Source organism: Scleropages formosus, chromosome 3 (genome assembly GCF_900964775.1).
Source record: "Scleropages formosus chromosome 3, fSclFor1.1, whole genome shotgun sequence".
Taxonomy (NCBI): domain Eukaryota; kingdom Metazoa; phylum Chordata; class Actinopteri; order Osteoglossiformes; family Osteoglossidae; genus Scleropages; species Scleropages formosus.
Genome location: NC_041808.1, coordinates 8,398,561 through 8,420,098, shown reverse-complemented (window position 1 = coordinate 8,420,098; position 21,538 = coordinate 8,398,561). Strand labels below are relative to the sequence as shown.

Below are 21,538 nucleotides of genomic sequence, written 5' to 3'. Positions count from 1 at the left end.
CCAAGACAAGGGGTCAGAAAAAATTAGTGAGTCAATGAGTTGTACCTGCTGCATATGTTGATCGCGTTGGCAAAAGTCTACTTGTTCTTCATTGATTTTTCTACGTTTTCTTTCGAACCTCCCCGTCCTGGATGTTCGTCCCTGCAGCGAACCGGCCGCTCCCCCGGCCCGCGGCGCCAGGAGCGGCGCAGCGTAGCGTGGCGGGCGGATTACGGGCCCTAATTAAGATTTTGTTGTATCCCAGCATGTGCTGTCTTTGTGAAACAGAGCTTCAGAAAGCAGCTGGCTGCTCAGACGCAAACTCGCCTTCGCAAAGTCAGCTGACAGTGTCTCCTGCGAGCAGACCTGTCTGCGCCCCTGCTGGCTGCGAGCGCCCGTGTTTGGCGTGCGTGCTTGCTTTCGCGCGTGTGCGTGAGGGTGCGTGCGTGCGCACGTTGGCTCGGCATCGCCGCTCAGGGCCCCGGCGATACAGTGTCCAAAGGCTCCCGCGAGCAGCATGTAATCGGATGTGACACTTATTGTATTAAAATGGGCTAATGAGTGGCTAAAGGCTTGTGACTGCGTGCGATAAAGAATCTCGTCATGTGAGGACTGTGATGAGTGTGCGTCTCTGTGTGTGTGTGCGCGTGGGGGGGTCGGCGAGGTGACGGCGGATGGCTTTGGCAGGGTGGGGGGGCTTACACAGATCCCGCACTATAGACTATAGACACTCTATGGCTCAATGCTGCTCTGACAGCTGCTCTTTACCCTGTCGCCGGGGGAACCTTGCTGTCGACCCTTAGGGGGTGGATCCTATTAACCTCTGACCTGAACCCAGTGTAGCGTCTGTGGCTCCAGGGGGTTACAGAGAGCATCTACCTGCACATCCACAATGACTTTACTCCAACTGGCCCGGGAAGATCCACTCAGTCACCGCAGCTACAGTAACACACCGAGTACACCGAGAACACTGGCTGAGACTGAACGCACAGACACGGCCTGTTTTACAACTGCATTTATTCGGGCAGGGTGACCATGGTCTGGAGCCTATCCACAAAGCAAGACTGTTAGCCAGGTCAGAGCACACCCTGATACCCCGAAGTACACGGTGTGAAAATCATGTGCCATCGCAGTGCAATCACAGACACCTGAAACACGTCCTTGCGCTGTGGGAGGAAACCAGAGCACCTGGAGGAAACCAACACAAACTCGGGGCCATCATGCAAAATCCTCATAGACTGAATGGAGAGCGAACCTACGGCAGACATCACAGCCCAGGTTCTGTGAGACACCTGCCCCTCTACGCCATCCCCCAATGCAAATATATAAATAATATATATTTAAACACTGAAACTATATATGCCACTTGTAGTCAAGCTTTTAGAATTAAAAAAGATTTGCTGTGCGACTTTCTGTGTAAAGACCCAGCAGGGGAGGCTCCGGTGTAGCTTATTGGCCTGAGATGCACCTGCCAGCTTTGGCCCCTAGATGCCAGTGTTGAGTCATGTTTGGTGTCCTGGGTTTCGCTCTGCAGCAGATGCCAACCGCAGAGGTGCCAGGATGGAGAGGACACCTGCGTACTCACTGTGTCATACTTCCCAAGATGTTCTTGTCTCCCATGTCTATGACCGATACAGCCGTTTCCCCTGGAGGATCTACCCATTTTCTGTGCCGAATCAATACATTGAGGCCAGTCTGTTTTTTCCGCAAACTCTATTCACTCTATATCTATATAGCTTTCAACCAACCGGCCAACCAATATCTACAACCACTTGTCCCAAGCAGGGTCACAGCAAACCAGAGTTTTAACCGGCAATACAGGGCGTAAGGCCGAAGGGGGAGGGGACACACCCCGGACAGGACGCCAGTCCATCGCAAGGTATCCCAAGCTGGGCTCGAACCCTAGACCCACCACATGACGGGCAGCTGCCAAACCTGCCCCACCTATAGAGCTTTCAGGATTTCATATTTCATGTCATGTTTGAATGGTAATAAATTCTTTATTGTGACGATTAGGACAAGAAGCAGAAACAATGAAACAGGCAACAAACACGTGAGACAGGGCCGTTGCTTTATGCCATCCTGTTACTGACATCCTTCAGCTTTCACAAATATCTGTTTTTCACTTAACACTTGTTGAATCACTTTGGGCAAAATGTGTTATGCAGAATAATCACAATGCTGTCAAAATCTTAGGCCTCTAGAAAAATAATTTTTCACCAGCACAGCAAAGATGCTTTTCTAATTATTACCAGTATTATTTTGCAGATGTACAGCTGCTGTTCTTTAAGATGCTACTAACAGGGACAGACACTGCAGCTTCAGTGTTCAGCGCTTCTGAGTGGGAATATCAAATAGATCAAGTACCAGTGACTTATGGGAGCTGTTTTAAAAGCTTAAAACACTGGAGCAAACTAGTTCTAATGGGACAGCTGACATTGGAAAGGCACCCAGGGACAGGGAGAAGATGTAAAGCTGACATGCGGAAACAAGCACCAGGTGCGGCCAAAGATGCTCAATGAAAGGCTTGTTAATAAGAGACGGGAATTAAAGGGGAGAGCGAGTGCTGTGTAAGGAGTTTAAATTTGTCACCTTTGGGTTTAGTTCCGGGGTGGTGTGGTGGCACAGTGGGTTGGACGGGGTCCTGCTCTCCGGGGGGTCTTGGGTTCGAGTCCCGCTTGGGGTGCCTTGTGATGGACTGGTGTCCCGTCCTGGGTGTGTCCACTCCCCTCCAGCCTTTTTCCCAGTGTTGCTGGGTTAGGCTCTGGCTCCCCGCGACCCCATATGGGACAAGCGGTTTCAGCTGATGTGTGCGTGTGTGCGGGTTTAGTTCTGGTCATTGTCCCTTACTTCGTACTTCTGTTAGTCCTGGGTAGTTTGGAGCTGAAAAACTGTATTACTTCAGTTATTTATCATAACTAAGTGTTTTGTGGTTGCTTTGTGGACACATACAGAAAGGGTAATTAAAAACCCTTAAAACCACCATGCTGGTGCCTCACACCTGATCACTGCCTCCACCAAATAGGCACCTGAACGTCCCGCTTTTTGCACTGTTTGTACTGGAGATACACAGTGAAAACAAAGTATTACTCAGAGGTGGGCAGTTATGAGTTACGTCATTTATCGTGTCGATTTTGACTGCCACCGTCAGCCGTCAGTGACGGTTTTCCCGTAGAATGAGAGTCGTAGGGAGGCGTCTACGTTGACATTGATAATTTGTCGTTTAGTTGACGACTTTATCCAAAGTGACTTAAAAACGATGGCCCGCTTATACAGCAGGGTTCTCCTACTGGAGCAGTTCGGGGTGAGGGTTCTGCTCAGTCCCGGTACGGCAGCGGCACGCGTGGGTCGTGAACCCTGGGATTATATACCGCTGTCTCTAAGTGCGACACTGCCGACTGTTTCGTGGCCACGGAGCGTGGTACGTACCGTGTGTAACCGACATAACACACGAGCAGTGTGTTAATATCATAAAGGGTTAGGGTTTTTAACTGCACAGCTGACCTGACCTGACCTGCTGCCACGGTCCATAAAGCCATCCTTGCGTTCCAGCGTTGTGTGAAACTGCGGCTGATGACTGGGAACTTGCGTTTTGCCCAAGAGGATGTCTACTGGTAGCCGAAAGGAGATTCTTGACCCGCTGAGATACAAAAAAAAAAAAAATCCTTGTGATGATTAATGGTAAGTCCTGTATATACATTTATTCAGGCTTTTCTCCAGACTGACTTACAATTATTTACCCATTTATACAGCTGGGTATTTTTTTGAAGTGGAGTAATTTAATGCAGGTACCTCACTCAAGGGGTGATTTGAACCTGGGGGTCTCAAGGCAGCAGCTCTAACCACTACGCTACCAGCTGTACGAGGCATCCGGAATGTCACTTTGGGAGGAGTGTTTGCCCGACTGTTCGGACTCTCACCTTTGGACCATCTGGACTAGAAGCTTCCGCTGAAGCAGAGAAACCCGAGGTCAGGGCCGAGTTTCGTCCTCTTCACAGGCTGGGAAAGTGAACTCTCGTGGGGAAAACACGAATTTCTAAAAGTTCGTTTTTTTTGCTTGCTGTGAATCCGGTTTCACAAGACTATGTATAAATTGTTCTCGAAATGAAGCGTGTGCTCGGCTCTGCTTTATTAATTTAAGCGCGTGGAATATTCCGAAAAAATGGCATTTTATGCAATCCTAACGTAAATAGTAAGTTAAATGTTTTAGAAGCACTGTTCCATTTATACGGGTTAAGACTGTAAATTATTTTACTTAAACCGATCGACTAAAGCTAATTAAACGAATTGTGAAATTGAATACTTAGAGATTCTCAAAGCTATGTTCATTAATATTGATATGTTGATTAACATGCAGGGGGGGCGTAGTGGGTTGGAGCAGGTCCTGCTCTCTGGTGGGTCGGGGGTTCGAATCTCGCTTGGGGTGCCTTGCGATGGACTGGCGTCCCGTCCCGGGTGTGTCCCCTCCCCCATCCAGCCTTACGCCGTGTTGCTGGGTTAGGCTCCGGTTCCCCGCGACCCTGTATGGGACAAGCGGTTCCAAAAATGTACGTGTGTGTGATTAACATGCTAACTGCATCTGCCTTGTAAAATAGTGTGATGGTGAGCTGTGGCAGCAAACAAATGTTGTATTTTCTTCGAGGTCAACCTCTGTAGCCGGGACAGTGCCGTAAAAAATTCTAACCCATGATGTTATAAAAACCCGAACGCTATTTCTATGAACTTCTTGCTTTGTCTTGTATTTTAATGTGAACATATTTTCCCGGTTTTATAGCAAAGCTGGCCAGATTTTTCCCCACACCATTCCCTCTCTTCCTTGTTACTGTAGTGTAGCACCACTACATCCCACTGGAATGAGCAGCCTGGTTATGTGTGGGTTCCTCACCCTGAAGGCTCTACTGCCTACCAATCCACCCTAACCCTAAAAACTATTAATGTAGTTGGCAGCAAAGTGCTTTTACAGTTATTACTGTGAAATTAAATGACACAGGTTCAAATCCCACCTCCTGCTGTGGTGCCTCTGATCAAGGTACTTGCCCTGAAATGATGCAGTAAGAATTACCCTATTGCATCAATGGCTAAGTACATTTATCCATTTATGAATCCTTTCTACAGGGGGTGTGGTGGCTCAGTGGGTTGGATGGGGTCCTGCTCTCCGGGGGGTCTGGGGTTCGAGCCCCACTTGGGGTGCCTTGCGACGGACTGGCATCCCATCCTGGGTGTGTCCCCTCCAGCCTCACGCCCTGTGTTGCCGGGTTAGGCTCCGGCTCCACCCGACCCTGTATGGGACAAACAGTTTCAGATGATTGTGTGTGTTTTCTCCAAAGATATGTACACTGATTATTAACTAGGGGCACTGTTGTCCATAATATGCTAGACATACTATAGTAAAGAAATAAGTGCCTTAGTATACAAACCTCCCATTGTAAATTGCTTTGGAGAAAAGCATTAAATAAATAATACTGGATACATGTCCATCCTAAGATGAAAACAATGGCCAGCTAAAAAGGTAGACTGAGTAAAGCAAGTTTGTGGAGTATTACTAACCAGCTGGTTAACTAACAGTCTGTAATCTTTCATTTGTATGATTTGATTAGTCTAACTAACAATGTTGATTTTCATTGAAACAGAAGATTTAAGTCATCAAAACATATGCAGACATACTTTATTGTAACTGAAAACTGGGCACTTAAGCAGTTAACATTGCTAGTGGTTCAAGAAATTAAAAAGCCAAATTTGAAGCAAAGTTTTTTTTTTTTTTTTTTAAAAACTCTACTCAAGTACATTTTAGATGACTACATAAACTTTACTACACTACTTTGAGCAGTTCCGATTGCTTTACCTTCCTCTGGCCCTACCATACACTTTGTACAGAAGATGTACAGTAGATGAGATTTTTGCACAACATTTTTCATTGGAGACATACAGTACACACACAGTGTTACAGAAACATTGTTGCTGTGGAGAGACGATAGAGAGTTAATGAAGCCTTTATTAGAGCTGCAACCCATCTGCATAACAACAGGAGAATGTATAGCTATCTGGCTCTGAGCCAATGTACTGACAGCGGTCTGAAGGAAACACAATTACTGTATTACGCACGCACACACACACACACACACGCACACACACACAAATACATAAATGCTTACATTCACACACACCCACAACGTAACACTGGAATACAAACTCATACACACATCCAAGCAAACAAGTGAATGTTCCCAAATACACAAACTTAGACATTAGCATATGGATTCTCGAATATTCACATAAACACCCAGAGGCGCTCCTACACAAAGCAGACCTTTTCAAGACGTTGACTGCTCGCTGTAAATATTTTGGGTTCATATTTTGCTCCCCGTGTGTTGATTGAGACAAGATTAGACACATTTTGAGCATCTGCAGGCTGTGCTGTTTTTCCAAAAATTGTTTGAATTTTATACCAAGCAATCTGGTATGAGCCAGGAGAAAGAGGAAAAGCAACCTGACTTTGCTGTGGTTTCCTCCTGAGACTGGTTGTTTGGGGTACCAACAGCACAAAATACTCTTTAATGTTGTGGCTCACTGACAGGTAGATAACAGGCACCACTTTAATGAGGAAGTTATCCAAAGATGTGAACAAAAATACAGTGAGACATCTTCAGTCCAGACCCTCAACCCTGTGACACCAGGGGGAGTTGAAAAGAACGACTTCCTAAAGGAATGACTCATTAAACTACTCACAGCCTCCCAACAGGTAGAGACAGTAAGCTCGAAGAATGACCTCTGCATCACATGCACCAATGACTTGCAAGCACAGCAGCACCACACAGTGGCCAGTTTTAGAACTTACTGACTACCACATAATAGTGCCAAGCAGTTTCTCATACATCACAACCATGTACACCATCAATGTGCACAATCTCTTCGATATTCGCTTATTCGAAAACATGTTATGCTTAGGATAGCCCTTTTAATCCCTTAGAGTACACCTTTATAAAGACAGCATAAAGCAACAAGGACTTCTGAAAGCCAATATTGCAGTAAAAGCAAACTGATTTTTAAAGAAACTGAAGCATTTAAAATAACAAAAAAAAGGCAAGATATTTTTTATGAAATGTGTATTATGGAAATTCCCTATTCAGGTGTGCTAGACTAAGATGCTGGAGCTACAGCCAGTAGCCCTGACACCATCATATTAATCCTGATATTTATTGGAGTATGTAACTGCTTGGATGCTTTCCTGACTAGCAGACTCAGTGTCGTTTGGTGCCTTGCACACACAAGAACTCCTGCAAACAAGCACTTGGTTTGATGTCTCTCTTTTGAAATGCTTTCACTCTGTATGGCTCAGTGGCCAACACGAGCTCCAGGAAGCAGAAGTGAAAACCACCCAATAGCAGACTTGTCCAGGCACTTAACTGCTCTATTACAGAACTTCTCAAATGCAGCTGAGACATCTCCACCAGGTTGGTACACATGTCTGTGGTGCTCTAGTGCTCAGGATTTAGACAGACACTTTTGGTTTTGCACACTTTAGTTTTATACACTTTATTAGGAAAAGGTCATTGTTCGGGGGATGTGACCTGTCCCTCTAGGGGGTGGTCCTCATCACGGGGTTGACTCCCAGAGGTTCCAGCGTTTAGACTGTTTTTCTTCGTTGTTCTAAGCTGTTGCGAGCTCTTCTCGGAAGCGGTGCGCAGGATACAAAATGCTGCCTTGCCGTCCCGGATGAGCTGGGGCTTCGAGATGAAGCTGAAGGCCTCTGGCAAACCCTGAACGATTCTCTCCAGTTCCTCATCCTACAACCACAGCAGGGCATCAGTTTAGGCAACAACAACCAACTCATTTACATTTATTAATTTAGCTCACACTTTTCTCCAAAGTGACTTACAACGTTAAACAACTTACAAATATTTACCCATTAATACAGCTGGGTCATCTTTACTGGAGCAACTTAAGGTAAGTACCTTGTTCAAGGGTACTACAGCTGGTGGTGGGATTCAAACCTGTGACCTTTGGGTCCAAAGGCAACAGCTCTAACCACTACACTACCAGCTTCCCTGATCTACTTGTCTGTGGTGCTCCAGCTCTCAAGATTCAGACACACACTTTTGTACACTTTAGTTTGATACACTTTATTAGGAAAAGTTCATTGTTCAGGGGACGTGACCTACCTGCTCATTTACACGTTTTAATTTTAACCACACAACAGAACCTGAAGGCTGCATCATTTGTTAGTCGGATACCCTCTCTCACACCTTGTGTAAAATAATGTTTTTTACAATGCATTTTATAGGAACATCATCCTTCCCAGAATTCAGTAAAGATAATTTTCACGCTGTTTAATTACATGCAATTGGCAATAAAATTACTTGATTCAGAAGAGAAGAATGTCTAAATGTGACTCCATACACATAATTATTGTATTACACCCTGGTTGGTAGAACATAAACTTTACACCTTTATTTTTTCATACAGTAAGATAATTAACATTTTTTGGAGGAACATATTTTTCTAGTAAAATTGTGTGAACACTTCTTACAGTTAATATCTCACATCCTTTAAAATTTAATTATTCCTCTTTTGCAAAAGTTACAGCCCTGAGTTTCCTATGGTTTAATGCTATTTGGTGTTTTATGCTGAAGGTTATATTTCAGGCCCCCGTTCTTTGTAAAAGTTTTGCATAGTTCTCTTTGACTTGCCGAAGCGTTCCCGTGTATCTCCCTACTCGTTTCCCTGCACTGGCTGCCTAGCTGTGAGCACCAAATTTAAGACCCTGGCTATTACCTACAAATGCATCAATAGAACTGCTCCCAGCTATTTACAAGACTTGATCATCCACTACACCCCAACCAGACTGCTTCACTCTTCCACATCTGCCTGCCTGGTGGTCCCACGCACGAAAGGTACAGCACGAAGGTTCTTGGTTCTGGCTCCGTTGTGGTGGAACGACCTCCCCTTCTCACTCAGAACTGCTGAATCTCTGTCTACACTTAAGAAGGGTCTTAACACTCATCTCTTCCAGACTCACTTCGCCCATGATCTCTTAAGTTCATGTAACGTGTAAATGTTCATGCACCATAACTCTAAGATCATGCCCAGATAAACCTTTACACGGCTACTCATGTAATGTAATGTAAATGACTAGGAAGGTGATTTGGAATCGTGGATACTTGGATAAAATTTTTTGCAGCCACTCATGTGATGAACATTGGTTCATATGGTGGAGAGAAACTAACTGCACTTAATCATGCATCTGCATCTATGTCTCTTTTTCTGCTAATGTAATGAACACATTGTATTTTCTATGAGATATACATCACTTTGGAGAAAGCCTCTACTAAATGAATAAATGTAAAAGTCTCCTGCTGTTGTATATTCCTTGGGGGAAGAAATATTCAGTTTCTCCCATGGCTTTTCTAAGAGATTCAGGACTAGAAATCGATATGGCCACTCAAGAACTTCCAGTCTTTCTTTAAAGAGACACCAAAAAGTGATTTTTTTCCCCACTCTGCTCACTTGGCCCACTGTCCCGATTTCGGTTCCGTTCAAAGACCTCCCTACCCTGCACCCCATCCCTCTTGTCCCAACGAAATGGGGTGCTCTTTTTTGTCAGGGACACAGGGCAGGTACATAATGCCACACACAACTCTCACCAGTGAATTTGTCCCCTGTCTGCTCCCCTTTTTCAGCGTCACTCTCACGTGGTGCCTCCGCTCAAGCCAGCTCTGCACCTGCCGCAGCTTTGTGTGCAGGTCGTGGGGGCCGATGTCAGTGAAGAGGGTCAGCTCCTTCAACAGCACTGGTCCTGGAGAGCAACACGAGGAAGGTGCTCAGCTCTGCGTGTGCGTGCGCAAGAAGCCCCGTCACGCAAACACACACCTGCCTTATTCTTCTGTTTTTCCCGTAGTTTCAGCTGCTCCTCGTGGATCTGCTTCCCCGTCATCAGCCTGTAGATCGGTGGTTCCTGGCTCAGGTTAACGGGTACCAGTTTGAGGCCTTCCTGGTCCATGAGCCTAATGACATCAGCGCGGTGCATGGTGCCCAGGTCCTCTCCCGACACACCGATCACCTGCAGGTGGCGCTGATGAATCCTGCGCCCGACACTTCCCACAGTGCTACGTGCCTGGGGGTCCTTCCTCTGCCTGCCAGATGCCCCCTCTGTCGACCCAGGGCTCGAGGTGAATGCAGCCACCCCCCACAGCCCCCCAGTCCCAGTCAGGGCCTTGTGGGCCCAGCACTGGAAATGGACTGTGTTGTCCAGGTGTCTCCAGTTTCCCAGGGGGGCATGATGAGGGACCAGCATGGACACAGCACGGCACAGCGCCCCCCTCAGATAAACAGACAACATGTTCTACACCGAAATGGATAATAATATCACCGCGAGCCACTGCATAAACACATGTTTACATAAGCTAAACAATGGTTTAACATTAATTCAGCATCGGCACACCCGCCTACTACTAAACCTCAAGTTCACGGTTTAATTCATCCCGAGAGATAATGCAAAGGGAAAACAATAAATATGTTTTCCCCACGTAAGGTAAACGGAATGCAACGTTTCAGCGAATTAGTAGGAGCTACGGCCCAGGCCGGCGAGGTCTATTTTACTTCACTTTTTGGGACTACGCCTACTACTACTGCGACACAAATACGGAGTCAGGGCCCATACTAACTGGAAACAGAAGGTCCGCGAGAGGGAATAACAGCAAACAAAACGATATGTGCTGCAGACAAAAGCGCGCCAACGTAATTTAACCAGAACGCCATAAAAATTTGATCTTCAAAGGATCTTTCGATGTAACCATTCGACAGTCGCGGTGTGATGACGTAACTGGTCGAAGCCGGAAATCCCGCCTTCACTCGTTACGTAAGGACGGCGTCGTGCTGTTCAAATGTATCGTTCGCGTATGACAACTGTCTGAAGCGTAGGAAAGTCACCAATCATCCTCTTTAACACAGTCGGGGGGCCGTTTGTTGCTGCCGATTTTAATATTCCACATATGACTCGTGAAGCGTTTTCCCCTCAGCCTTAGACTTAAACATGAACAGTAACGTTTCGTATGAACCATAAGTAGCAGGTGCGCTTTCACTAAACCGAAGTGTAACGAGGCACGGGAGCGCGCGCGCGGCGGGCTTGCGTGACGACGTCCGCGCGCTCATGTGGACGTAATGCGAGTTGACACAGTTTGACCCGACAACACCTCTGAGCGCCGCTCTTTTCCCCGTATATATATATATATATATATATATATATATATATGTATATATTTAAAAAAAAAATAAATAAAAAGAATTCTTCAGCGTAGACAAAAGCAAGTGTGATGAAACAGCCAAGGCGCACTTTGCGCTCGGCTCCTGCTTCCCCCGGAGCTGAGCAGCTCCTTCAAAAGAGAAACAAGCGGCCCTTGCTCAAAAGAGCCTTTTATCGCTTTAGTGTATTTTGCAGGAGATTAGTGGGGGAAGAAAGCGGAGAAGGAGACACAAAAGTAGTTTTGTATGGAGGCGGCCCGGAGAACGGGCGAGGAGACGACGGGAGCGTTTCGGATTTTCGTCCGTTGCCTCCGTGAGGTCGCTCTGACCGCAGCCATATAGACTTTTTTATTGCAGCGCATCAGCAGCTCTCCTCGCTTTCCCGTTGCGGAGTTTTGCCCTGCGGCTGCCGACGGCCCTCGGATAACGGCGCAGTGTTTGCGGGCAGCCTTGAAGGCGCCGCGTGCCCCCCGACCCAGGCCCGCATCCTTTGGAAACAGTAAATCTAGAGATTTTACAGTCAGATGAGCAGCAATAGATTAATTTGTTTAACGCTCCTGGGTACAAAGGCAGTCTAATCTTTGCTTTTTTCAATGGCTTTAACCTCGGTGTCAGGGAGCGCAGGCCGTATTGCAGGCGCCGTCACCTGCCCCGTCACAGGTGCACCGCCCGCGCCGGCGCCCACCCCTCGCATTAATAGTCCATCTCAGTCTCCCAGCTACAGGAAGTGCAAAAAGGAGTGAGGTCAGGGGGCACGGGGGTGCCGGTTGCCATGAGAAGGTCGCCCCGGGTTCGAGGTTGAGCTTAAACCAACAGAAAGCAAGCGCTGCCTGCTGCTGAGCACAGCGGAGAATAGCAGGGTAAAGAAAAGAGGCTCCGCTGGAGACGAGCACAGGGAGGCCCCCCGACACCAAAGGGGTGTCTCAACCACGCCGACACGCTGCCGCTTATGGGAAGGAGATCCTGCAGGCCTGGAGTTTGCAGAACATGCCCTTCTGCAGAAGTCCTCCTTCGGTGTATAACTTTGGAGCAACTGCAAAACAGCATCTCGCTCTGCGCTTCGTTTTTCGCCTTCCCCGTGCCTCAAACCTCGGTTTAAAAAAAAAAAAGAAAAAGGACCGAGGCACTTTAGTTAACTGTTTTAAAATGTCTGTACCGTTTGTTCGTTGCATTCCTTGCGATGAATGAAAAAGAGAGACGGTCGTGCCGGCCGGTTTCACAACATTGTCGGTTGAGACAACCGACCGGCACAATGAGGAAGAACAGGCATTCAGTAATGAGGCCTCTGTTAGAATACGAGGAGTTGTCGGGACATCGACTACTGGTATTTAAGAAGCCCATTTAAATAACTTTGCTTTAAAAGGAAACGTGAACAAAAAAGTGCATGGTTTGTGAGCAGCAGGTGGATGATTGTACATGGTCGACTGCCTTAGAAGAAAGATGTACTCCCAGAAAGAGCATTCACTGTGCAGAACGGCAGCTTCCTCATTCGCTAATTAGTGCGTCGCCGCTTCCTCGTGCTGCTCCCCGCTTAGCTACGCCGCCCAACAAAAAGGTAAGTTACCAAACCGCAACTATTCTATTTCCTCTCAAGAAAGACTGTGAAATATGCCATTTCTTTACCATTCATTCCTTCTTTCTTTCTGTCTGTCTAATGCTGGGGAGACCACCCCCCCCTCCCCCAGCACACATCTTCATGTAACCTGTTTTGCAATTTATTGTTCCTTTGGAAATATGAGCGAAAGTCCTGTTTTGGTCAGGAGGTGTCTGCAAAAATGTTTAATTACAACGTTATTGTGGATACTTTGACTAATTCTCATATGGTCACAAATACTGTTAGTGTGTCAGTGGTAAGGGATCAAGTTGAATACTTCTGTCACCGATGGCTTTATTAAATCCGTAATCAGTAAATATGTCTACACTTTACTATAAATGGCTCACTTTGCAGGATCTTGTTTTGTCTGAAGCCCTCGTTGCAATGTATTCAAAGTTTAAATTCTGTAGCTGCTTAGTGTGCATGCTTTTGTTTTTCTTAAATGTTTATAACATTGACAGCGTATGATTAGTCAGATTAAGTGGCCACCTGGTAGCACAGTGGTTAAGGAACTGTGTAAACTCCAGTAGGTTGAGGTTTGATTTGCCATGCGATTCTCACACTCTCTCACACACACACACACACACATTGTTTGAAACCGTTTGTACCAAGCAAGGTTGCGGCACACCGGAACCTAACCCAGCAGCACAGGGCGCAAGGCTGGATGGGGAGGGGACACACCCGGGATAGGACGCCAGTCTGTCAGAAGGCACCCCAAGCGGGACTCGAACCCCAGACCTGCCAGGGAGCAGGACCTGGCCAAACCTGCTGTGCCACCGCACCCCCCTCCATGCAATTCAGTAGAGACCCATATACAGTTTTCACTGCTGTTACTACTGTACTACTGCTTGCTGCTTTCTACAAGACCTCATCACTCACTGCACCCCAACCAGGCTGCTACATTCCTCCACCTCTGCCCACTTGGTGGTCCCAGGCACAAGAGGTCCAAAATGAAAAGCACAAAGGTTTTCAGTTTTGGCCCCAGTGTGGTGGAATGACCTTCCCATCTCACTCAGAACTGCTGAATCTCCCTTTGCAATTAAGAAAGATCTCAAAACTCACCTATTCTGGGCTCACCTCTCTGACCTTGTAAGTGGTTGATAAATGTGTGCGTTTGTTATGTTTGATAAATATTTGTTTAATAATGGGAAACATTATATGCAGCAGCTTGTGTAATGTGTACTGGTTTATACCGTAGTATGTGAGAAATTAACTGTACTTAAGAATGATGTGTCTGCATCCAAATCTCTCCTCCTGTTGATGTAATGCACTTTTTTCTATCGTTCTCCGAGAGGTATGTCGCTTTGGAGAAAAGCATTTACTCAGTGAATAAATGTTTTAAAAAAATTCTCTGTAAACTGATGGCTCTTCTGATTGTAGTAAACTTTAAGATTTAAAAAGGAGATGCAAACACCTGTGACCACAATATACAACAAGTTTTACGTTCATGTCTTTTCATAGGAGACTGATGGCTTCACCCGTGACCCTCATAGTCAAATCCCAGAGGGGAAAAGCTGAGGTATTATTAATTAATTAAATTATTTCAGAAAAATATCTGGCTATGTAAATTTTTAGAAATACAACATTACAAGTTTGAAAGAAAAGGATAAAAGAATGAACGAAAATGGCTTCCAAAGCTAGTTAATATAAACTGAAACATGACTCTTCTAATGTTTATATGTACTATGACTCTTTGCACTTGTATAAAGAACTTTTATTTTTCTTTACATACACAATAACTCTTGGTATATAGAAAATGTCTTTAAAGAATTTTCACATTTATGAAAAATGGTATTTTTAAGTGTTATTACAATGGTTGTACGAAATAAGTCGGCTGCAACTCAGTCAAACTTAATTATATAGTGCTAAATGTAAATGGTAATAGAAACTACTGTCATAGTGTTGTAGGTTGAGTTAATATTTTATATGTTAGCATATTTATGTATGAAAAAGGTTACTTTCTGTGCTGAGGAACTAACGTTTCCTTTTTGTGCTGATAGTAATTAGGTGTTTTGTAAATTGCTGGCCTACAGTTTTACACTTTTAGCTGTGTAGGGGGCAGTAGGTACTGCAGTGGTCAGAGCTGCTGTCTCTTGACTTAAGGTTGCAGGTTTGAATCCCATCCCCAGCTGTAGCAATCTTGATCAAGGTACCTATTCTATATTGTTTCAGTGAAAATTAAGTTGCTGTGTAAATGGGTAAATCACTCAGTAGCACATTGTAAGTTGTGCTAGAGAAAAGTGTCAACTAACACTTGTAGTGTAGTGGTTAGATCTGTTGCCTTTGGATGCAAAGGTTGCAGGTTTTAATCCCACCTCCAGTTGTAGCACCCTTGGGCATGGTACCTGGCATCCTAAATTGCTCCAGTAAAATTACCCAGCTGTATAAATGGGTAAATAATTGTAGGTAGCTTAAATGTAGTGTATATTATTGCCTCATCTCTTTAAAGTCAGTAACAGGTCGTTATTGAGGTCATATCAACAAAGACCATATAGGTCAAGAATAAATAATTTCTTTGCATATTGCCTGCTTAAACTTTGACTCTATAGCCATATGAAGAACATTATACAGGCTTCCCTCACATAATGAATGCTCGTCTTAAGAGAATTTAGAATTCTGAGAACTTATTTTTGCCTTAAAATGTCCATGAATTGACAGTTATGAGAAAGAGATACCAGCGCAATGTGCTGCCCGCAAAAAAACAGGATAAAACGATAAATGATGGCGAAAGCGGGATGTAAAAGAAGCACACATGTTATGTATAAATGATTTTGCATGTGTGGGTTTTAAGCCTGGCTGTAAAGTTGTTCAGAGCAGTTTTCATATTCGGGACTTTAATTTGAATGACATTTTCTCTGTGCTTGAAAGATTGACAGGAATTTTTCTATGTTTGATTAAAAAAAAAAAAAAAATTGGCAAACCTTTCGTGGCACAGGACCACATTATTTTCCCCATTTCACAAGAATTACACTCATTATGCGAGGGAAGCCTGTTCTGTAAAATCTGAGACTTCCGAAAATGGTGTATAGCTTTGATTTAGCGATTCTTCAAAAAACTTTTTTCAATTTACATGAAAATAGTTAAAATAAATCAGAGTTTAGTGCATCTGGAAATGAGACTCTAAGGAGTAGAAAAAATGAGCCAAACATATCGCATACACATCTGTTAACGGATACAGTTTAGCTTACTTTTGAAAATTTTTGTTTATTCTGTTCTTGGATTCCTGTACTAAGATCTTAGTAATATCTTAAAACGATAAAATGTCAATATCCCACTTGCAATATTCTCTCAGCTTTGCTGAATCGTTCAGCCCGTATTGGCTCAGTGAGACCTTCGAAACCCTTCCGGTGTTATGCTTACATCACAAACATACAGTATTCCCATACACTGGTGCATGAAAGGGCAGATGGGGGCTACCTACAGTGTAGCGGTTAGAGCCACCGCCTCTGGACTTGGAGGTTCTAGGTTCAGATCCCATCTCCTGCTGTAGCACCCTTGATCAAGGTGCTTTCCTTGAACTGATACAGTAAGAGTTACCTAGCTGTACAAATGGGTAAATCAATGTAAGCAGTAAGTTGCTTCGGAGAAAAGCAACAGCTCAACGTAACAAATCTAAATGATGGAAAGACTCAGAAAGTTCTGACTTCAGCTCTAAAAGTTCCACATCTCAGGGACTTTGTGGGGACTCCTTTTTTCCTCAACACACCAAAAGTCCCTATTAACATTCCTGCTGCCATCCTGAAGTAGCGAGGTGGTGGCTTGGAGCCCAACACCAAAACTTAGCGAGTGTCACACTCTGCTCACTTGATAAATCTCTTATTAGAATATGTTTCTAACTGTTTTTAATCCATATAAAATCAGGGCTAATGCTTCATTAGCAAGTATTTTTACATAATGATCCTTGCGCTCCAGTCGTAGATTTTTTTATTAAGGTAATTATGGCACTCTGAAGAGATGAGGTCTGAAAGGTCTAATTACTCCAGTGCATGCTGGGAAATAGTTTCAGGTGGCTTTCAGCAGGTGGCCCGCAGGTTAGAGGCAGGCACAGGGCGCGCTGAGGCGGGTAATTACTGGATGAATTTCACTTTAATAAATGTTGAGCTACATTTGGAAATGCAGATAGCAGAGCTTTCTTCCTAATGGGCGCCTCACTGCAGCCACTTGAGCAAGGGAATGATCTGAAAGAGGGTTTAATTAACACATGCTCCATGATCCAGTGGAGAGGGACCGAGATGGGCGATGAGAGAGGGAGAGAGAGAGAGAGAAAGTGAGCGAGCGAGCGAGCGAGCAAGGGAGAGAGAGAAAGAGAGAGAATATGAAGTGATAGAGACTAAAAGTGAGGGCTGCTAGTTAATGCCCAAGACCATTATGTCTGCACCAGCTATATTTTAACTGTTTAAAAACTGTGCCTGAAAGACCCCTGACCCCCCACATACGCGCACTCACCATCGCACAGGTGCGCACCGATGCACTCGTGCTCGCACGCTCTCTCTTTAGCACTTCTCTGTGCACATACCCACACCCTCGTTGTGACACATTTACTCCGAACTTTACTGCGATGGCGGTTAACTCGGTAGAAAGAAAATAGAAATAATGCCCTCCTGCAGCTGCATCCCTCTGAAACTTTCTCGTGGAGAGCCCCCCTCTCCTCTCATCCCCACCCAGAGCGACCCCCCACCCCACACACAGTGCAGATCGCAGAGACGCACAGCACAGCGGTGGGCGCCTCAAACAGCCGCGTGCCGTAAGACAGCCGGCTCTTATTTACACGTCTTGTTATTGTTGTCATTAAGTTAGAGAAATAAGCAAAGCAGATTGCGTTCTGATGTGTTCTCTATAGTCTTTCAATCGGTCTTGTCTCGCCTGCTGCCATTGTGCTCCTCCACACTAAAACAATCGCGCCGCGTGTAGGGCTCTCCTGGCCGTGCGCGGGCATGTTTACCTCCACTCTCCTGGAGCTAAAAGCCTGGAAACGGGGCGGTAATTGGCCAATTAGGCCCCTGGCCACGCGGGACGCAACGAGCCTCCACACCGCCGGCCCGGATAATTGTGCTGAAAGCAAACGAACGGACGGCAGACAAACAAGCTACTAGAAAATAATTACTTGGAGTGTTTCTTTTCAGTACCTGTACAGCGGATTTCATTATAGTCAATAGCCTCTAAAGCTGCTCGAAATGCTGGTAGTTGTCATTTTCATAGAGACTTGATAATGACATTAATTTGTCTTAATGGCCGGCTCTATTGTTATAAATAGTAAAATGAGCTGAAATTGTCTTGGCTCTGCCGGCGGAGAGGGCTCCACTGGACTCTGCCAGGCTCCCAGCAGACATGAGGAGATAATTTGTGCGCTTGTCAAATTTCCAATAATTTGTTATATGGAACATGAGTAATGCTAGTACCATTAATGCTCATTTTCCTGTAAATTCATTACTGCCCTTTTTCCCTTTTATGTTTTTAATGCTTTTGCCATTTTTCTCTGCTTCAAGTGGTTACACAAGGACCAGCTGAACACACACATACATTCACACATGCACAAACACACACATTCACTCATGCACGTTCACCCAGGGACAAAACGCACACGCGCACACGCACACAACTGCACATATACACTCACTCTGTGAACGGAGAAAGGCTTTTTCATCACAAAATCAATCAGATGAAATTCTCCAGAAAAGAGCACTGCAGGTCTTGAAAGTTTTCACTCCCGGATTTACTCACTGATATCAACTTGGCCATCAACTCTTTCAAAGTACAAGTACAAGTGCAAGGCCGCAGAGGTCGGCTTCTCCGGCACTTTCCGTTTTTGTCGAGAGTTTTTGGCAGATTACATGTCAAATTAATACGTTTTAATGGAGAAACTGAGAAAATGAAATGGTTCACGTGGGGAGATACCGCTGTTGTGTAGCTCTCAGAGTATGAGTAAGAGGTTATGCTATATTCATGTTAAGTACACTAAAAGGCAGCTGCTCAAAATATACATTATGTAGCTGTTACACTACTTGAGTCATAAAAACCACCAAGTTAACCAGTACAGAAAACAGGATGACACACACTTGTTCTCTCCCGGTCTTTACACTGCATCAGTGTGTATTTGTGTAGCAGCATCTGCGCAGCTTTTCAGATGAACCAGGAAACCTTGAAGAAGAAGATGGTACTTGAATAAAAATGGTTCAAATTTAGCCCAACTTTTAGGGAACAGTTTACAACACCGGACAGAGGAGCTTAGTCCTCTTTATGCTTATCATTGCCCTGCTTGATTGCTGTTTATATGTAAACTTTAATATAAATGCATACTCTTTAGTATCTATGCTATTTTGATGCATGTCTACATGTATAATATTTCCCCTTTAATTAACCGTTAAAACCGGTCTCCTCTCTTGTTGATCTCCCTGTCACGTACGGCTCTTGTCTGCCTCTTGGTTCACAGGAATGAATGGTTAACAATTAATACAGCTCATCAAAAAGCAATCGATGAATTTTTAACAGTTATTACAGACTGGATTTATGAGTTATTAAATTAAATCCACGGAAATTACTTTTTTCATAAAAATCATTACAACACATGTATAGTAATTAAGTGCTTCCAAAACTTTTTTTGTGCTTCTAAACTTTTTCTACCACTGCTTTTAATTATCAGCTATTGCCAATAATCAAGGCAGACGTCTGCTCCGGAGTAATCTAGTGCTGAAATAGTTCTGGTGTTACATTTTATTTCTTGGAAAATATCTAACATTACTAATCAACTAACAAAATAACATAGTTAATAATTTCATGCTCTGTGTAGTAGGTTAAAATGAAAATGCAAACATTAGTAAAATCTATATAGGGACGCCTAAGGCCGTATCTAACAGAACTGTGAACAAGTGAAAATCTCTTTAATAAACGTTCCATTTATTCAAAATTAAATGACTAGGTTTCCTGGGTTAATATCACGTATCAGTGAAACTACTTTTACTTTGTGTAGCACAAAAAACGGAAAACGAAACTGAATTTGTAATATCGGTGTCTTTTGAAGTTTGTGTGCAGATATTGGTGTGAAAAAATATTAGTAAATATAGGGCTGGTAGTTGTGTAACTGTGTGTGAAAAACTCTGAGAGCTGCCTGAGTGTTACATAACGATGCACTAATAATAGTCAGTATAAAAGACCCCACTGTCCTCTTAATGGAGAAACAGTTCAGTCCGTCTGTCACCTGTGTTTGTTTTAGGAAAGACGACGATTTTACTAACATTTCGCATCAACATGTGAGCCTTCCTGTCTTATCAGACCCTCTTGCCCCAAGACCACGGTTCACAGGTGACGAGATGCTGTTCCCAAGCTCAGGCTGCGGTTCGAGTAACGATTGCGTAATCGGTGAATGTGAAGCACCTGTATAGGTGGAGCATCGCTGGCATCGTCGGTGGTGGAAGAAAGGGATTTCACACCTTGAGATCTGAACGTGCCCAAGTGAAGTACGACAGCTGGAGATCTGAGCTCGGCGAAGTACTGTGCAATGGAACGTGCATCTCTGTATTGTGGCTGAGAGCTGAAAGAGGGCAGAACAACTAGCCCTTACATACAAACACAGGTACATTAATAGACCACTCAAAATGTTCCAAACTCCACCTGAACGTCAATATACAAACGTATTTTGTTCCCATTATTCCTTTAATACCGTAAAAGTTTGTCAAATGGAAAAACATGTTCTGCCTTATTTCAGACAGAGAAAAATTTTACTTGTTCCAACATCTGAAATACTTTTCACCATAAAATAACAAAAAAAAAATCACTGAAAAACAATACTATAATAGAGTGTGTGTGCATTGTGTGAGAATACTCTGTCATAAACAACACTGGTTCTCTTCTGAGATGTCATTAATCATACCTAACAAGGCTCCTTGGTTGGTTACCATCACGCATGTCTTCAATTATTTTATCAATAAGATAAAGACATCTAATGTGTTTAAAATTTTTTTTTTCCTGTTCCATTGTTCAGTGGATGCTGGATGTGTCTGTGGGTTGAAGAAGATGGAGAAGGGACATGAAGGAAGTCCTCCTTGACCTAGTGGTCGAGGTGGATAGGAGGGAATTGGAAGGGCGATGTTCTCTGCGTCCGTAATTTCACCAACTTTCAGTAATAACAGCACCAGAAGAGGAGCTCATGCTAACAGTTGAACCACTTTGGCACCTTTGAGTTCCCACAACTTCTGTGCTTGCTGTCAGTCGCACAAGAAGAGGAAACTTCCAAGTATTCGACACTTTCACGGATTTTATTTGTACTTTTGAAAATGATCTTAGCATGGAAAAGGTATAAATCTACAAATTTGATGATTTCAAGCTGCCTTTTTCGGACAGTATTTGGAGTCTGATTATGAATGTAATTCCTCAGAAAATCCACATTACAAGACCTAAGATATGTATAAATGACCTACTTGAAAATAAGCACCCAAGCACATCTCTGCTGGCAAGAATGACGGTATAGCACAATGTCTCACTCAATTTCTTGTCTACATCTCTGTCTATTTGTGCAATGCACTTTTGTCGCAGAAAAGTGTCCACTGACTGTAAAAAGTATGTTTATGCACATGTGGGATGTGAGTATGGATGGACCAGCAAGGGAAGAACGCGTCCCAGATCCACCAGTCCTGAAGAGACCAGTCGCTGGTGCACCAATCCAGACAAACCTGTCTCTGATGGACACGGGGAGGACCAGCCACGGATGGAGGTCCTGGACGGAGGAGGGCA

At 44.4% G+C, this 21,538-nt stretch overlaps 1 protein-coding gene across 2 annotated transcripts; it reads right to left on the bottom strand.

Moving 5' to 3' along the window:
• Positions 1 to 5,644: 5,644 nt before the first annotated feature.
• On the bottom strand, positions 5,645 to 11,041 carry mtif3 (mitochondrial translational initiation factor 3). Of its 2 annotated transcripts, XM_018734675.2 has the most exons (4): positions 10,641 to 10,831; positions 9,847 to 10,295; positions 9,621 to 9,772; positions 5,645 to 7,763 (listed from the first exon to the last, which is right to left on the bottom strand). In XM_018734675.2, the coding sequence occupies exons 2-4, from the start codon at positions 10,268 to 10,270 to the stop codon at positions 7,527 to 7,529; spliced, it is 813 nt and encodes a 270-aa protein (XP_018590191.1). In that variant the 5' UTR covers positions 10,271 to 10,295; positions 10,641 to 10,831; the 3' UTR covers positions 5,645 to 7,526. The 2 variants fall into 2 exon arrangements, with proteins under 2 accessions (XP_018590191.1, XP_018590190.1); XM_018734674.2 differs by having other exon boundaries at positions 9,847 to 11,041.
• Between the last annotated feature and the right edge of the window lie 10,497 nt (positions 11,042 to 21,538).

Excerpts from the sequence above, each read along its gene's own strand:
- mtif3 (XM_018734674.2), bottom strand. The coding sequence starts at position 10,315 with ATGTTGTCTGTTTATCTGAGGGGGGCGCTGTGCCGTGCTGTGTCCATG. Across the intron at positions 9,773-9,846 it reads AAAACAGAAGAATAAGGCAG|GACCAGTGCTGTTGAAGGAG; the intron begins GTGTGTGTTTGC and ends GTTGCTCTCCAG. Across the intron at positions 7,764-9,620 it reads GACAGGGGACAAATTCACTG|GATGAGGAACTGGAGAGAAT; the intron begins GTGAGAGTTGTG and ends CTGTGGTTGTAG.